Source organism: Diadema setosum, chromosome 3 (genome assembly GCF_964275005.1).
Source record: "Diadema setosum chromosome 3, eeDiaSeto1, whole genome shotgun sequence".
In the NCBI taxonomy this organism is placed as follows: Eukaryota; Metazoa; Echinodermata; class Echinoidea; order Diadematoida; family Diadematidae; genus Diadema; species Diadema setosum.
The window spans coordinates 44,511,225-44,529,068 of record NC_092687.1 but is presented as its reverse complement, the minus strand read 5'-3'; the positions used below and the strand labels follow the sequence as shown (position 1 = coordinate 44,529,068).

Here is a 17,844-nt window from a genome sequence, read left to right as displayed (position 1 = left end):
TTTTTGCCCGTCTCTCATATTTCCCTTATATTCTTAGTTCTTACCAATCCAGGTATTTTGTCAGTATTTGCCTGTCAGTTGGTCTGTGTGCCTCTCGAACTCATTTTGGTTCATCCTCCCCCCCCCCCACACACACACACACCTTTCTGTCTCTTCTCTTCTTCTAATGATCTCGTTTCTCATCACACATGACGCAGATGCGATACAACACTTCCGGTTCTTACGTCGAGATGTACATAGATGGCGCCCTTACCGATTCCGTGGTGGTGTCAAACCTCGACCCGTTTACCACGTATCTATTTGAGATCATTCCTTGCACGATCTCATTCGGTTGCTATGGTTACTCAACGGCTCTCTCTGTCCTAGCTACAAGTAAGATCTGTTAGCCCGAGATTTATTCTATGAAAATGAAGAATAATCAAAATTCGTCAATGTAGACATGTTTTGCACAATTTATTATAGCGTATTACACGTATTATTATGCTGAATCAAAATAATGGAAGGCACTGACGAGAACTTACGTTTTTCTTGTTTAAGATCATTAAAATAGAACGCCTGCCTCAAATAAAGCATGTGAGCTAACAAATTATTTGGCAACAGTGTAAAACTCATTGAAGTAAATAACCAACCGCTTGAACTAAACCCAAACAATCTTCTAAATGGTACCTATCTGCTTATGTCTCAGCTTCTTTATTTTGCCATTATCAATTCAAAGTCTGTTATTTTGTTTTGATCATTGAATGTAACAATTTTTACAGATCTGAGTCATGTCTAAAAATAACAAGTCTTTACCTCTGAAAGAAATGAAAGAACGTTAGTAATAGTAATCATAATTTGAAGCAAGACAAAGTAATCTCACTTTCATCCTTATTCTAAAGACCAAAAAGTTGTCTTACTGTCTTGTAACTTTAAAGTAATTCATCATTCATGTCAATATGAAGATCAAACGGATTGCTGACGCTTTTCATTTTGTTTATCTTATATCAGTTTCGTTTAAAGTATAAGATTAAAAGTTGACAACGCTCTAATATCCAAGACATGTAGTTGTGAGTGAAATGCAGTATTTCGTTTTGTATAACTCGGTTGCTAGAGTTTGTATACCAGCCGCGGTCAATGACAAACCAGCACATCGATTAAAGATAAAATTTCGATCTAGCGATAAAGTTCTATTTATGGATGCATAACTTTATCTAACAATCTCCAGCAACCTGTCCAGTGAATTACGAAGAAGGACCCACCGGTCATTGCTATCGATTCCGACTTCTGGATTACGGCTCGTGGTGGTCGACAGGGAGGCGGACTTGCGACAACGAAGCCGATTCCGACCTCGTCATTATCAACGACCAGGTGGAAATCGACTACCTTCGGCAGAGAACGACAGAACTCAACTCTAACATGACCTGGTGGATAGGTAGGTAAAGGAACACAATGACAACAAGAATTCAAGCATGAAGAGGGGTTTGATAAAGAAGAAAATGATATTGACCATATCCATCGTTCGTAGGTCCGTATTTCAAAGTTACAGTCGATTATTAGATCTACACAAACAGTAGTTTATGAAGCAAATAGCACACACTGAACCAATTGCTGCATAGAATACTTGCCCATGGATAGACTTCAGATGTTAAGTACAGCAAAAATCGATTCATCACGCTATGTTCAGATTCAGATTCAGATTCAAATTCAGATTCAGATTCAAATTCAAATTCAAATTTATTGTCATGCACAAAATAACATATAATGGCATAAAATTGTTGGCAGTTTCGGTTAAAAGTAATAACAATCTCTACAGAATAGCCTTTACAAACGGAGTAACGACTACCATCTTTGTAATCAAAACCTCCTTTTATCTTGCGTGGTAAGAAATCACACTTGTATACTTTGTTCCGTAAATCCCTTTCTCGCTCCGCTATTTGACCAGGTTATTCGGATCAGTCCGTAGAGGGCGACTGGCGCTGGGTGGACTGCAGTTCTGCTACAGAGTGGCAGGAGGAGCTCTGGGGACCCGGTTACCCGGGCAACGGACGCGAGGATTGCGGCGCGCTGGAGCCAAACGGTGAAGTCGCCTCACTCGTCTGTGATTTGGCGCTCAGCTACATCTGTGAAATCTCTCCTAAAGGTAATAACAAAATAAAAGGCTTTACTATTTAACTTATACTATATTAACTTATTCGCTGAAGGGCATGACTATTTTTTTTTTCACTGAGCAGCAAAGAGATTAGTAATTGTATCTTTTATGATACAAAAATAACGCACATGAGAAAGGACAGAGAGAGAGAGAGAGAGAGAGAGAGAGAGAGACCAAAAAGCGGAGAAAAAAAATCGTGGCCATTGTCATGCATCTAAAGTGCCAGAGCTTCTGAGGTACTGTGATCTTGAAAGTGATAATTAAAGGAAACCCAAACCCAAAGAGCAATGTGGATTGAGTGAAAGCAGCAACAGAGCACATCATTGAAAGTTTGAGGAGAATCGGACAATCGATGCAAAAGTTATGAATTACTTAAGTTTTGGTGTTGTAATCGCTGGACATGGAGACTACTAGAGGTTATGACGTATGTGTGGCAACAATATATAGAAAATGTAAAGAAACTCCACAAAAATTCTCTTTCCTAGCATAACGAAAGAGCACTTGACTAACCGCTTTCAAAAGCAGGGGGGGGGGGGGGATAGTTATTGCTATACCCTTAAAATATGTGAGTATCAAGTTGATGAAAATGTGTAATTTTCATGAAGAATGAATGTTTGTGGAATTTCCTTTATTTTCTTTACATAATGGTCCACATATACGTAATAACTCCAGTAGTCTCCTCCTCCAGCGCAGCGGTCCAACACCAAAACTTAAAAAATTCATATCATTTTTCATATTGTCTGATTTTCCTCAAACTTTCACTGATATTATGTTGTACTAATGTTGCTGCTTTCACTCAATCCACATTTTCTGAAGCAAATCATTTTCACACAACAATGTTCTCTTATATCAATCCCACAAGGATTGAAACAATCATTCCCCAGCATTCCCACCGATTCCCACTGATCAGTTACTAGCCATCCCCTTTAACGCGTGCACGATAATATAACAAGAGAGACAACGTTGGATTTGACCGTTCTCAATCTGGATGTCCACACACACTAACTGTGTAGGTTTTGACCTGACGGAAGCAAATCCAAGTGGACTGGCCGCCACCAGCACATCAACCGGTCTTGAGGTCACGTGGGTTGTGTCAAGCGTCAGCTGTGATGTAGTCGGGTACAGGGTCACCTATGGATTGGCTCAGGATGGAGCAGACACCAGCTTCGGTAAGTGGTAGGGGGCCACGAACGTTTGAATGGAAAAGGGGATGAATGAACGAATGAATGAATGAATGAATGAATGAATGCATGAATGCATGAATGAGTAAACGAAAGAACGAATAAATAAATTAATTAAGAAATAATTTGATGAATTAACCCATACATCCATCAGGTAATCTACATGAGTTATAAAGAATGAATAAATAAATGAACATAATGAATGAATGAATTTAAAAAAATGACTTTAAAATGCTTTCACATTCTTTGGCAATTCACTGAATATGATACAATTATTGTTTAAATGAAAGTCGTTTGAGACGAGATAAAAACGGATTCAGATAATGCAATGAGCTTATGCATAAAGTGATTTTCTACCACAACACCAATCAGTGCCAATTCCACGATGCAGCTGAGCATGACAAACATTAATTATTTTTCTCTTTCTCCAAGTTACGAAGATTGTGAAGATTGCAAATGGTTTAAAATTGTTTTGAAAAGTAAATCTAAAGCTAAGTTCATCGCACTTTTGAGAGTGTCAGTCACTCTTTCAATCTGGGTTATGTCTCATTACTATACAGTGATTGTGTATGGGGGAGACACGAACAGCGCCACCATCGACGATGTAGTCAGGGGAAGTACCTATTCCGTGACAGTGAACGCAGTTCTCTCGCAGGACTATGAGCTGTCGCCTATCGATCCTGTGTTGGTAACATTCGGTATGTCCACATAATTGACACCTTTCTCTCCCCCCCCCCCCCCCCCTCTCTCTCTATTTGATGTAATTGGGTGAAAAATAGGAAAAATTGTCGTATTCCTTTCTCTTTCTCGCCATCTTTTATACAATTGTTCAAGCCTGGTAGACTTCTGTCTTTCCTCCCATTACTCCTCCCTCTTGTTCTCTCTCTCTCTCCCTCTCTCTCTCTCTCTCTCTCTCTCTCTTTCTTGAATATCATTAGACAATTAAGACAAACAATATAAACAAATATGATATTTTCTATTACGGATCTCTCTCTCCTTTTTGAAGCACCTATAGGCTAGAAGTAACATAATATGTTTCTGTCTGTCCGTCTGTCTGTCTCTGTCTGTTTCTCTCTCTTTTTTCCTCTGTCCTTGATATTTTTGCAAATGTAGCCGGTATGCCTCATTCCCACTTGTAACAAGCCTATGTTAGTCACAAATTTTCAAGAAATAAAGGAGAACAATGATTAAGATAACAAAAGAAAACTTAAAAAGTCAATTCAATAATATCAAATTGATATTTATATTCTCCTCAGTAAAAGCCTGAAAATGAGAGAATAATGATTTTCATTTCTGTTCTTTTTGCTAATTATATTTTGTTTTATTTTCAATGAAAAGAATGCTGCAAAGATGACCTCTCTTTATTCAAAATGTCCATGTAGAATTCTTCTGTGAATGATTAGCAACGAGCGAGACTGGGGCAGGATATAAACATGGAGGTACCTGCATAAAGAATGATTCATAATATTCTCCACGAAAAAAAGAAAGAAAGAAAGAAAGAAAGAAAGATCAAGAAAAATAAAAGAAGGAGAAGAAGATAATGATGACAAAAAAAAAAAAACTGCAGATAGAGTTTACGGAAGCAGCTAAATAGTGTGAGGATCTTTATGCATTTTACATTATAGATTATAAAACACTTTTATTCACTTTAAAGGAGAGGAAAGCCCGATTATGCTCGTTTGCTCGGCGACCACCATGTCGGTGAGCATTCCCCTGAGCCGCCTCGGAGGGGCCATGGCCGGTTCGGACCTCGAACTCCTCAACGACCCTCGCTGCCAAGGTGTTCTGTCGCAGGAGGATCAGGCCATTGTCATTACTACCAACCTTACTGGATGCAACAATGAGATCAAGGTTCGTTTGTTTGTTTGTTTGTTCGTTCGTTCGTTAGTTTGTTAGTTCGTTCGTTTGTTCGTTCGTTCGTTCGGCAAACTTTTGATGTGAATTCTATTACTGCATTTTTAAACCATTGATGCACATGAATTGTTCATACAAGCTAAAACAACAACAACAACAACAACAACCAACAACACTCTCTAATTGACACTTTAGAGTCTGAGAATGAAAGCATACAGTCGTTAGTCTGAAAGACTGGCATTATACCCTATTTACGGTGAATCAACGACAGTACTGTTTCACGTCCACCTGTAGACTCTCGAAAATGTAATACATACATACGTCATATTAAAATGTATAGTTGGACCCGGAAGAATGGTACTATTAAAGGGTAATTTTCTTTTAATACTGGAACACCTGATGCCGTCAAATTGCTTTAACTTTCAAAGATGAACACCGAACATGGAGGCAAAAAGAGACAAAAGAATGGCGGAATTTACGCTTGTGATAAGGACAAATTTCTTCAACTGACCAGCATCAGACCCACCGTGTATAATGGCTTGTGTGGCAAAATCTAGTGGAAAAAAGTCTCCGGGAAGAGAAAAAAAGATAGTACTGGTTTCCATGTATAGCTGCTAAGTTCATTACAATGAATCTCTTTTTTTCTTTTTCCTAAGATGAACTGTTGACTAAGCACCTACGTCAACGCAATTGCTTCGAGTGACAGTTTCTTTTCCCCCACCGAGGTGACTTTGATAGACGTGTAATGTCATGTAACGTCATATTATTTTCACCGGAATTGTGAGAGTTTTCGTTCGTTCGTTCTTTCCTTTGTTTGTTTGTTTGTTTGTTTGTTTTACTTCTCAAATCAAATCAAATCAAATCAAAATAAATTACACGGGTGTGACAATTTTAAACAAACATAACCAAATGACAAAGGAGTAATACAAAGGCGCACTTTATACTACATGCATAACAAAAATTTTCGTAATAGTTGCATAGGTGTACCATACAGAAAAGACAGGCACATAAAATCAATTATGACTCAATAAGGAAGCAAGAGACCTTCAGCGTAAGCGTGGCTTGACTTAGCTGATGGCCTCATTGGGAGGCTTTGCTTCTGTATGGTTTTGCATCTGTGTGATTATTTATTGCAATTCTGTTGGTTTTCTGTCATTTTACAGGAAGTTGCCGGTCAAGAGCTATACAGCAACACTGTTGTAGAGCGCGAATATGGCGTCGTTACGCGCGTGTCCGACGTTTTCGTCCCCTTCACTTGCGCGTACAACCGCTCGGCGCGCGTAGGCATGCGCTCGTACGAGCTGCAGAACTACAAGGTGAACTCTAGCCAGGAGGCAACGGGCAAGTACGCCTTCGCACTCGACATCTACCGCGACGGTGAGTTCGCTGATAAGTACAGCGAGGAGGAATATCCGGTGGACATGGAACTGAACGAGGAGCTGTATTTCGGGGCGTCCGTACCATCGCAAGGAGGCACGCTGGATCTGGCGATCACTCGATGTGTGGCCACGCCTTCGGACTCGTACAACGATGACCAGTATGTCATCATCGACAACGGGTGAGTCTGTCTTTGTCAACCCTAAAAGGTCTGTTTAAGATACTCAAACCTGTGTTCCACTTGGGCGTAGCCTCCAAGACATATGTAATAATCAACATCGTGTGCCCCGAGAACGTCGCGACCGCTGGCGAGACCCTATTCTTTAAAGTCTAACAACCGCCTCGCGCGCATTTCCGTTTTTCTCACGGGCACACAACAAAGGTGGCAATATCGTTAATATGCTAATTTGATAGGGACCACATGGCCATTAAATAATTATGTTTATAAAATGGGTTCAAGAATGTAGCCAATAGGAAGCGCTGAAATGAGTCACGTGTGTTTTGGTTATTTTAGTCCCACTGCACTGCGTGTTAAATCCTATTGCCGATCGTCTGTGCGCGCGGCGGCTCCTTTGAATTGCATGCATACGCGCAGTCAATCCTGTAAACAACTTCTAGTTCGGGCTGCCGGCCGACCGGCCTTTCTTGTGCATAACATGTGTGGCGTACGTATACTCTTATACGTACAGTACTTATATCATGTGCTGGATTTCCGAGTGCGACATGCGTAAATGTTTGGGACGAACATCTTGACCCGCAAAGGTACGTGAAAAATGCTTTTAGTTTTCGACCCATTTTATAAAACAAATGATGCACAGGATTATTTCGTGGCGTTAGTGGAGATGCAGCTCACTCTCGGGTATTTACAATGTAGTGCAACACTAACGCACTCTATCCTGTGCATCATTTGTATACTAACAGTAAGAAAATTGAAGTTGGTAGAAATGCCCACGGTGCAAAACACGATTGCTAACACTTAAAGGACTATCAATAAGTTACCTTGACTGGTCTAATGTGGTCTATGTGGAGAATCTAAATGAGTGTGATTTTAGATTCTACGGGGCAATACGTGATGTTCTTATTCTTCTTCGCATAATTATGTTATTTTTAATCCGCTTTTCTCCCTTTTTTTCCCACTCACACTCTCACTTTCTTTTGTAACCTTCTCATTTACACCCTATTGTTTTCTGTTGAATGATATTTCCCGTTAACTCTTATCCTTTCCTGCTGTTAATATCCTCTCATCTTTTCCACCTCTCTGTTACTGATATTCCCTCTCTTGGTTTTTGTCTATCCTACTTTCCCACATTTTCGGGTTCTCTTTCTCCACCTTATACACTATGTGTTTTATAATTTGTCTCGTTGCCTCATTACATTGATGAATCCCCGGTTGTGATTGGTTGAATTTTAGAGAGGAGCAAGCTCCTCGGACCACCATGTGATAGCATAGGGTTGAATCCTTCGGGACAATAATTATCAATAGTGCCCCAACAAGAAGTCCATGTTGTTTATATCATTATCTCTTTTCACTACGACTATCCTTTCCTAACATTCTTATAGTTGCGCTACGGAGCAATCTACCCTCATCAACCCGGACAACTTGGACTTTGTCGGTGTCACTATGACAACGTTCCGTTTCGTGGGACTCGGAAGCAGGGTGCGTGTCATGATTGTGATCCGTGTAATGAATAAACCATTACAGTCATGTGGACTCCCGTAACAACGAAGTCCTTTTCTGTCGTTATAAATGACATTGTATCGAAATTCCATTATAACCGAACAAATAAGCAATAAGAATACATAGACCGGATACTATTGCGGTCTGAATGTTTACCTCGTTTTATCTGGAATTTCGTTATAGCCGTGTTCGTGATAACGGGAGTGCACTGTATTGTAATACATGTATTATTTTCACTATCTTGCCTTGCTTTGTTGAATGAAAAGTAATGCCAAATTGTAAACTATGACGAAAACATATCAATAGTACAAAAAAAATGATTATTGCTTACTGATTAGCTAGGATATCAGTTGTGAATTTACAGATACTCATAGATTATGAAGAGTACAGACGTAGATTTGGGAGGACATATAGGGACACCTATTCAAGCGATAATGGGTTCGAGTCACAGGCCTGGTGCAAATCAAATATTCTTCAATAGTCTTAGAGTTAATTTGATTTTCTTTCAGTTCAGATAAGCGTGTTTTTTTTTTGTTCCTTTTTCCCAATAGACTACAGAGACATGAGAAAGACCCTAACAACCTATTCATTGCCAAATCCTCGAATCAAATCAGATTAAATCAAATGAAATGAATGATTTGATATGGGCCATGTCTGGCTGCTTCTATCCAGTGTTATTAAGTGTCATCTACTCTCTAAAAAAAAAAAAAAAAATCGAGTGAGAATATTCACTCTTAAAGGAGTGAATTCAAAAAAGAGTGCATTTAGAGTGAAATTGGAGTGAATTTTGGGTGAAAATGTTCATTTTCACTCATTTTGGAGTGACCTCAGGGATTACTCCAAAATCTTCGAGTGATCCCTGAGGTCACTCTAAAACGAGTGAAAATGAACATTTTCAACCAAAATTCACTCCAATTTCACTCTAAATGCACTCTTTTTTGAATTCACTCCTTTAAGAGTGAATATTTTCACTCGATTTTTTTAGAGAGTAATAATGAGCCAGACGCCATCAAGTTTGTGTGTTTGTGTGCGCATATGCGATATGTTCGGCCTAACATTGAAGAGGATGTCATGTAGTCTTTGTGTAAGGATTTTTCTTTTTCTTTTTTTTTTCTGCATTCCTCAGGTGTACATTCACTGCGACCTGTTGGTGTGCGAGGCGACATCGGGGCGACCGACGGAATGCAGCAACATAACGTGTCAGGCCGGACCGTCCGGAAGCCAAAGGCGCATCGTTCGGCGTGACGTCAGCGCAGCCTCCACATTAGCGCGCAAGCGAATGACGCGGGGGCCAATCAGATTCAGGCGCAGCGCTGCCATTGATGACGTACTCGATCTGCAAGGTACTTCATACCAGCTTATAGTATGATACATCAACTGTTTTTTTTTGTATCTCCTTTCTCGTATCAATGATATCCATTCACGTTCTTAAGTAATATTTTCTTTCCTCTATATAGTTGCACTTTTTTATTGATTTCAAATTACTTATTGATACCTGTCTTCGTTTCTCCATCGATATCATAAAGGCACACAGGACATGGTTTACCTCCTCTGACCCTTTCACATAGAATGATAGCATCAAAAGCTGTGGTGATTAAAATCTATCCCGACAATCTAGTGACAGATTTAAACAGATAACCTGGCCTTAGTCGAACTCTAATGGATCGGTGACACCTATTCCACTGACATGAATTTCTACTTACAAAAACTTTTATGATATTCACATCCCCCTTGGGAAGAATAATAGTATTTCTTCGACTTTACCAATTCATTGTATGACAAGTAGGAGATTGAATTATTCATAGGCGAGGGTGAATTAATTTGCAACTCACATTAGTCTAATTTCACAGAATTACTTCTTGTATTTCTTTTTTCTTACCAAACTTTCTTACCAAAAGTTTTTTAATGCTTACGTTACTTTTATTCTCATGAGAAAACATTAAATCGTTATCAGAGTGAAAACAGCGAACTATATAGATATTTTGAATTAATGCGTATTTTCTTATCAATTTTATATTCCTTTAAACATCCAGACGTCAATACACCCGCATCAAATTTCAATCCTTGGATGCTGGCCGCCGTTACCATGGTTATCGTCCTCGCCGTCCTGATTGGCGGAGTTATCTTTGGAGTTAGAAAGGTGACGTCAGCGATCACTGCTCAGAGGAAGTTGACGAAGGACGATGAAGCCGCCGTCCCTCTCATGGAAGGATAAAATGACGTCACCAAGCAGCTTTGCTGGAGGCCATCGCTAGAGGGCTTATTTTTATCCAAAAAAGAAATGTCCCATATCCGCGTATGCCTTGCCAGCGTGTATACAGATTGCAAATGATCAGTTGGTTTCCAATTAGGCATGCACGATATCAGTCCTCAATTTGTCAAAGGCTAAAAAACCTTAAAAAAACCTTTAAATTTTCATGCTCTACGCACTTTTATACCTTCTTTCTTTGTTTTTGTTAATGGTTAATATCAATCATGCATCTGTATTTAACACAACTTTTGAAGAAATAAATTCTCAGAAGTCCCAAACAATTGTCATTTAATGTAAGGTTGACATGGTGAAGATGAATTTTATTAAATTATGGAAAACTTGATCGGATTATAGAAGCAATTGTTACTTTCTTTCAGTAATGATTAAATGATTCAAATCGTGTATTCTCATATTTTTATGATAATTTACTGTTTGTATTTGGTGTATTTTTATACCTTAATTTCTTAATACACACATACACACACACACACGCACACACAAAAACATACCCACATACAAATTGTACATTTTTATGTTTGTAACTTAAATTGGCTTGGGACGTTGTTGCTGCCTTTTTTTTTTCGCCTTCATTGGACAACTTCACACACATATTAACAATGCTGTCACACACAAACACATTCAAACATACATACATACATACACAGCTTAGTTGAATCCAAAAGGACCATCTAATTCGGGAAGACACTTCGACTTATTTTAGTTAAAGGCATTATTTACCATTTGCAGATGAAACAAAAACCCAGCTTAAGTGCTTCAAAATAGTTTCAAAATGTGAGTTAGGGATTAGAACAAGCAATGTAAAAATTTGATTCAGTACAATTAATGTTAGTTATTAATTGTGAAATATACAAAATATGAACAATAGTTTGTCCAGACCAAACCGTCTACAATTATGGTTTAGGGAGAAAAATAGTGGTACCTCTTTATAGTTCAGGCTTTATTGCAGAATTTTTACGAGGTAGGATGTATTGTGACAAAACTGACCTACACATAATATGCATCAAACAAGTAATGTGATATCTCGAACATTTTTTAAACTACTGCTCGAAATGGTAGATATGGTACAGTTGTTGCTATCCATCCTGAATAGAAATTAACTTTATTTCCTCAGCCAAATCATTATGCTGGCCTCGGGTCGCTCTAGAGAATGCTATGTTCTGTCCAGGCAGCTAACCGCACAACAGGAATAAAATTGGAGACAGCAGAGTCGAACGCTGCACTCTAGTTTTTATTCAATTCCTCACTTTGCTGTGTTTGCGGTAAAACTGTATGTACAAAAACAATGAATAATACACTGAACATGTCAAAAATGAATTTTAAGGGATCACAGTGGGCTGAACAAACATGGCTCTAAATCAAGAAGCAAAGTTTGCTTCTTTTTCTTAACAAGCACTACTCCATTACTGAATATATAATCATACGTGTATTCGATATGATAAGCTAATGAAAAGACAGCTCTGTAATACCGCTATCTATTCAGAGCTGCTGCAGCAATGTCAGGAAAACTGTTGATGTTTGCAGGTCACAATATACATGTAAAGGCCCATACAACACACTTACAGACTTATCCTCTCCTAAAACTTACAAGTTACCTTTCTGACGCAATCAGATGACAGATCTTGTCCCATGATGTAAAATAATTACGTTTGCTTGGAAATAAAAGTAACATACACTGAAATGAGTCGTAAATATGAATTCAGGTTCCAACGAAGAAATGAATATTTTCCTCAATCAAACCAGTGTTGTTAAATATGCTCTGATAAATTTACACTTCTTTTCAGGAAATGACTCGTGACCTGTACTATTTAAAATGCTGCCGATATTTTTGAATGTATGTGTGTGTGTCTTTTGTGGGTGGGAGGTGGTGTACACGTGTGTGTACTTTACTATAAACATACAAACATTTCGTTTACACTATGTTTGATTATATTGCTAAAAAGATGTAAATGGTGCCATACACAGTGACTCAATAAATCAGATGAAATCAAATCTCAAGTTTAAAATACGACTAATTCTACTGTCTAAAAACTTCCAGTTATATGTCGGTCTTTTTTTTCAATCAGCGTATACAATTTTCTCCTTAGATCAGAAATGTCAAGTTTTCATATCATTGATAGGATAATAGTTAATCATCGACCAGCAATTTCGATGACACAATTCAGTCTACTACTCTTCTAAATTCACGATGCGTGTATAGACTAATAGTTTAAATGTCCACAAAAATTCTTTACTGAGTAAATGTCAAGTTTCAAAACATGATTATAGTCAAATACAACAAAACTCTACACAGGACACTCCTGATAGCCCAAGGCTTTTCACAACAAACCCGCATGTTCTATATTATACAACAATTTTTTTTTTCATTCTGTAGCTTTGAACTCATTCTATCTGAAGTAACCTAATATATTTCGGCGACAAAGATAGAATTTGAACAATAAACAGAGTTTTCTTCGTAATGCAGGACCTTCTAACTGATCTTACCATTTTCGATGACATATATATTACAGAGGTTAAAGTTGATTATTCTACTGAACAATACTATCCATGACATTTCATATACACATGATTAATCTTGATCCACGCCGATCTACTGAAAAATCTCCGTGAATGCGTTTAACAGTGAACATCTTAAATAAAGGATTGACACGGGATTTGTATTCCCTTCGCCATGGTACCCTTTGGACGAGTGTTCGTGCGACATGTTGATCTGATGACTTGGAAAATGAGGAGCAAAATTTCACCAACGGAGATGACTGACATGCCAATGTACAAACCCATCAGACCGCCAATAGTACCAAGAAGACTCGCCACCTATTCAAACCGAAAAACAACAGCAAGAACGGGTACAATCAACGCCAATGAAGGCAACAGTTAAACTCGTGTAACAATCCCTGCTGGAAAGAAGACAGTGTCCCACAGTGTTGTCACAGTGTGTTCACAGTGTGTTCATATTAGGCGACCCTGTGAAAACACTCGAATGTGACAGTGTGAAGATGACTTCACACTATGGTGTGCTTTTCACAGAGTGTTCACATAGTAATGCTTTGTTTCACACTGTGATTTGACCACTCACTTTGTGTTCACACTGTTAAAATGCCCAAATCTAACAGTGTGAAGAGATTTCACACTCTGTACACAATGTGTTCACACTGTACTCATACTGTGATTCTCACCTTATGGGACACTGTGTTCTTTCCAGCAGGGTTCTTTCCAACAGGGTTAAAAGGGCATTCCAAACGATTTTCATAAATTCATAATCATTTACATCATAAATCAACTGCTCCATTATAGATTTGTGGAATTTATTGTGGTCCTTAAGGCGAAAAATCAATACTCTATAAAAACATAGAAAAACTCATTGACAAATAAATTACACTAAACAGTGTTGATGACATAGGAGCCTCACATATTATTTTCAGAAATGTAGCAGTATAATTCCATTATAATAACGCTTGCTTAACAAGTTCACCTATGTATAGCCTATAGAAGAATGTATGCCTTCTTCTTTGGTCTCCTTCCTTGGGCTCCAAATCATGCATTCTTATGGTGAGGCTACAAACGCATACATAAAGAGTAGCCTTATACAATTCCTTTTCACATTCCGCAACATACATGAATACAACAGACGAACGAATATCATCAAGAGATACGAAGTTGAAACCCGGGCTGGCTACTAGTATCTCTTTCAAAAGTTTTAAAGATTGTCCTACGTCATGACTGTGACGACATTAAAATGAATTGCGTCATACCGTGTATAACGGAGTCTCCATCACCCTCTCAAAGTTGAGTTCTTCAAAGTATATCTTCAGACGCACAAGGTTTTTGCTGATAAGTAAAAAAAAAAGAGAACATGTGGATCATTCAATAGAGTAACCGTCTTTGGCCATTTGGGAGATTCATCGTTGCAACAATCGATATGAGGCCGAATTTACAGAATTATGGAAGCATTGCGTGTTTTTTTTTTTGTGTGTGTGTGTGTGAGCATGTAAATGTGGATTGGATTCCACAAAGTAATTGCTTAAATCATCATGAACCCAAGCTGCAAGTATTGTTGTTGGCTATGAGTACGTACTATTCGTGTTATACGGAAACTCTTTAATAGGTTAAACAGTGATTTCATTGTGCTTGCAAATTCGATATAGAATATTTTACCGCAATGACATCCGGCAATTTAAGGGTGTTTCTTTGTGGATCTTGGACAGGTTAGAATCTAGCTCTTCCGGAAAGACCCTAGACAGTATAGCCCTATTATGAGATACTGGATAGCAGCTAACACTATGCGATAACTCATGACATGCCATACAGAAGTGAGATGACAGGACGTACTTATATTCCTAAAATTATGATAAGATATCTTATTCATTTTCAACTTCAGCAGGCTGAAGTTCAGCATAGTACATATTGTTTTCGTGGTTAAAAAAAATCAAGTGCTTGTTTGAATCTTACCCGACGTGCTCCTTGAATGGACGAAATCGTGTAGCTGTATCATTCTTACTGCTGAGCCGCATATAAAGATGCTCCTAGAAATGAGATATTCGTGGTATCTTTAGGGTCCAAGCCAACCCTTAAAGTATGGTGAACGAGACAATCATATAAAAGAAGGTGTCAAAGCACAGGGGTATGTCTCCTAAATCAGATTTTTAATGTGACTTATCAAAAGATATTTGCGCCATTGGGAAATCGCGAGTTAAAACTGACTGATTTGCTTCACCGATATTCGCTCCGGAAGAACCGTCATTTTCGAGCCCTAATATATGACGTCACGAAATGAACAAAACCCTTTACGAGTGCAGCGGGACATCGAGGCCTCCATTCATAAAGCACGTATTTCTAGGTGAGCGGATGCAATATCTGGCCTGTCTTTAGTCGCATCTGCTTTCTCGGCTGAGACATTAAAACGTCCAATTTTTACCTTATATTTTACGGAAGGACTTTGAGTTTGACATCGAGAGTGAATTGAGTGATGATAGTGACAATGACACTGATATTGTCGGGGTGGTAGAAGAAGCGAGGGAGAGGCGACGGATATGGAAGGCCGCTGTGGACACAACTCGTTTGGGGCATACATGGAAACGGGCATAATGTATGCAACTGCCTCTCCATACGTATGCCCCACGTATGAACCACATCCGCAACGGCCCTCCATAGACGGAGCCCATTGCGTGGATGGAGTGCGTAGCACAGCGCACAATTCGTGACGTCATAATTTTGGTCACCAAAATTTCACCGTCAAATCGGGTTCAGGTGGTCTAAAAAGGGTCTCAAAACACTATCTCTCCATCGATCTGGAGACGTTTTTACCTTCCGAAAAGTAATTTTTCATATTCCTCGAGACTTAAGCCCTCCAGAAATGTATAAATCACCTTGTTTATTTTTATTCTTTTTTTTTTCTCGTTCACCATACTTTAATGATGATAACATTCAATAATGATAATAATAATAATAATAATAATAATAATGATAATACTGATAATAACAGTAGTAATAGTAATAATGATAATGATAATAATAACAATAATAATAACAACAACAATAGTAATAATAATAATAATAACGATAATAACAAGGTCTTATTTACCCAGTATATAGCCTCTTTAGTGATGCCACTGCTCTACTAGAGGGCCCTGCTATTATTATTACCTTAGCGTTGCCAGGTACCCATTTACACGCCTGGATCGAGGGGGACATAGTGGGTAAGAACATCTTGTCCATGGACGTAAGCACTGGACGGGAATCGAACTCAGGTCCTCCGATCGGGAGTCGGCAGTCTTATACACTATGCCACAGCGCCCTTACAACCCTTAAATCTCAAAATCTTAAATCGCAAAATCGCTGCTGTGAGACCGTCAACAGTTGACACTGCACACATTTACTTTATCTCACTTTATGCACCTAGAAATAACCAGTTTATATGGATGCACGTCACGAGTTCGACATCCACGAGTCATACTCATGGGCCATGTTCGATGTTTGCAATATTCTATTATTCTAAAATTATACTAAATTACACTGATCTTGAAGTCATACATCTTTTTCTTGTCTTTTTTTGAGGGGGGGGGGGAGGGATCCATGAGGAGTACAGTGTTATAATTAAAGAAAATAATCGGTAACAATCTCGCTTCCGGTAGTGTGACAGACCTATCCCCTCATTTCATTTTCCCCCTTATGTAATTCATGCTACACCCTGTAAAAATACATATTTGTAGTTGGCATATAACAGAAGCTGTTCATCCTGTCGGACTCGTGGACATTATTTGCCTAGTGTCGGTCCCGTGGGCCCTTTTTAGGTGGTGTCGGACTCGTTAGCCTTGTTTGCTTTTTGTCGAACACACAGGCCTTATCTGGCTATTGTCGAGCTCATGAGCTGTATGACTCTTGGGCTCTTATAACTCGTGGGCTGTATGACTGATGAACCATTTCTCAGTGTCGAACTCGTGGGCCGTATGACTCGTGGGTGTTGATCTCGTGGGATAATCCCGTTTTAAGTCCAATTTAGTTTGCTTCAACCCTACCATTCTGTTCATCGTATTTTACTCTTTATTAATTTGCTTGACAGTGTGGAATTACACTTTTGAAGCTTGTAGATAAAATTGGTTAGTTCTCCTCGTCCTGGTGGTGTGTCTATTAAAATAATTTATGTGAGAGAAAAATTTTACCTCATATCGTTCGCTGGGCCACCGAGCCGTTGAGATTCTCGCATTGTAGACGTTTTCCCTTTGTGAGAGATAATAAAACATAAAACCACTTAAAGACACTCATCAATAGTCACAGTACATGTAATATGCATGCAGAGATTTGCTTCATATCTTTCTGTCATTATAGTTGTGTGTTTATGTGTGTGTTTCTTCAATTATTAGTCCATGTTACATTTTTCATGTACTTCACACTTCCAAATCTGCTTGATGTAAAGGTATACGGGGCCTACAGTGGTTAACTGACGAACAAAGATCATTTTAGAACAGTGTGATTTGGTGGTGGTGGTGTTGGTTGTGGTGTGTGTGTGTGTGTGTTGGGATTAATATTTTATTTCATGTCTTTTAACAACTTGATCAAATGCAACGCAACAATGACCTTTTCAAATAATTAATTTTGAAGAGATTGTCTATACCATATTATGATATAGAAAATCTCTTCAAAATTAATTTCTTTGTCAAAGCAGACCTATAACGAAAAAAAAAATGATTTGTTAAATTTTCTTCCTGGAGATCCTTCCTAAGCAACTTGAATTAAATCATGATTAAATTTTCGTTTTACTGTGGCTTCGAAGCATTGTAAATGTTGATTATGCAACGGATGCTTGCAACCAAGCAACTACAGGGCCGACATCTTTCAACATGTTCAAAAATTCTCCGGC

At 38.6% G+C, this 17,844-nt stretch overlaps 1 protein-coding gene across 1 annotated transcript in view; it reads left to right on the top strand.

The window, feature by feature from the left end:
* Positions 1-10,582, top strand: part of LOC140246909 (scavenger receptor cysteine-rich domain-containing protein DMBT1-like) — a 28,038-nt gene extending 17,456 nt beyond the window's left edge. Inside the window, exons 15-24 of the mRNA XM_072326232.1 lie at positions 198-372; positions 1,205-1,411; positions 1,922-2,119; positions 3,142-3,297; positions 3,870-4,011; positions 4,974-5,160; positions 6,327-6,721; positions 8,101-8,197; positions 9,345-9,561; positions 10,252-10,582. Of these exons, the coding sequence (XP_072182333.1) occupies positions 198-372; positions 1,205-1,411; positions 1,922-2,119; positions 3,142-3,297; positions 3,870-4,011; positions 4,974-5,160; positions 6,327-6,721; positions 8,101-8,197; positions 9,345-9,561; positions 10,252-10,433 (1,956 nt within the window). The 3' untranslated portion in view covers positions 10,434-10,582. The remainder of the gene's footprint in view (positions 1-197; positions 373-1,204; positions 1,412-1,921; positions 2,120-3,141; positions 3,298-3,869; positions 4,012-4,973; positions 5,161-6,326; positions 6,722-8,100; positions 8,198-9,344; positions 9,562-10,251) is intronic.
* The last annotated feature ends 7,262 nt before the right edge of the window (positions 10,583-17,844 follow it).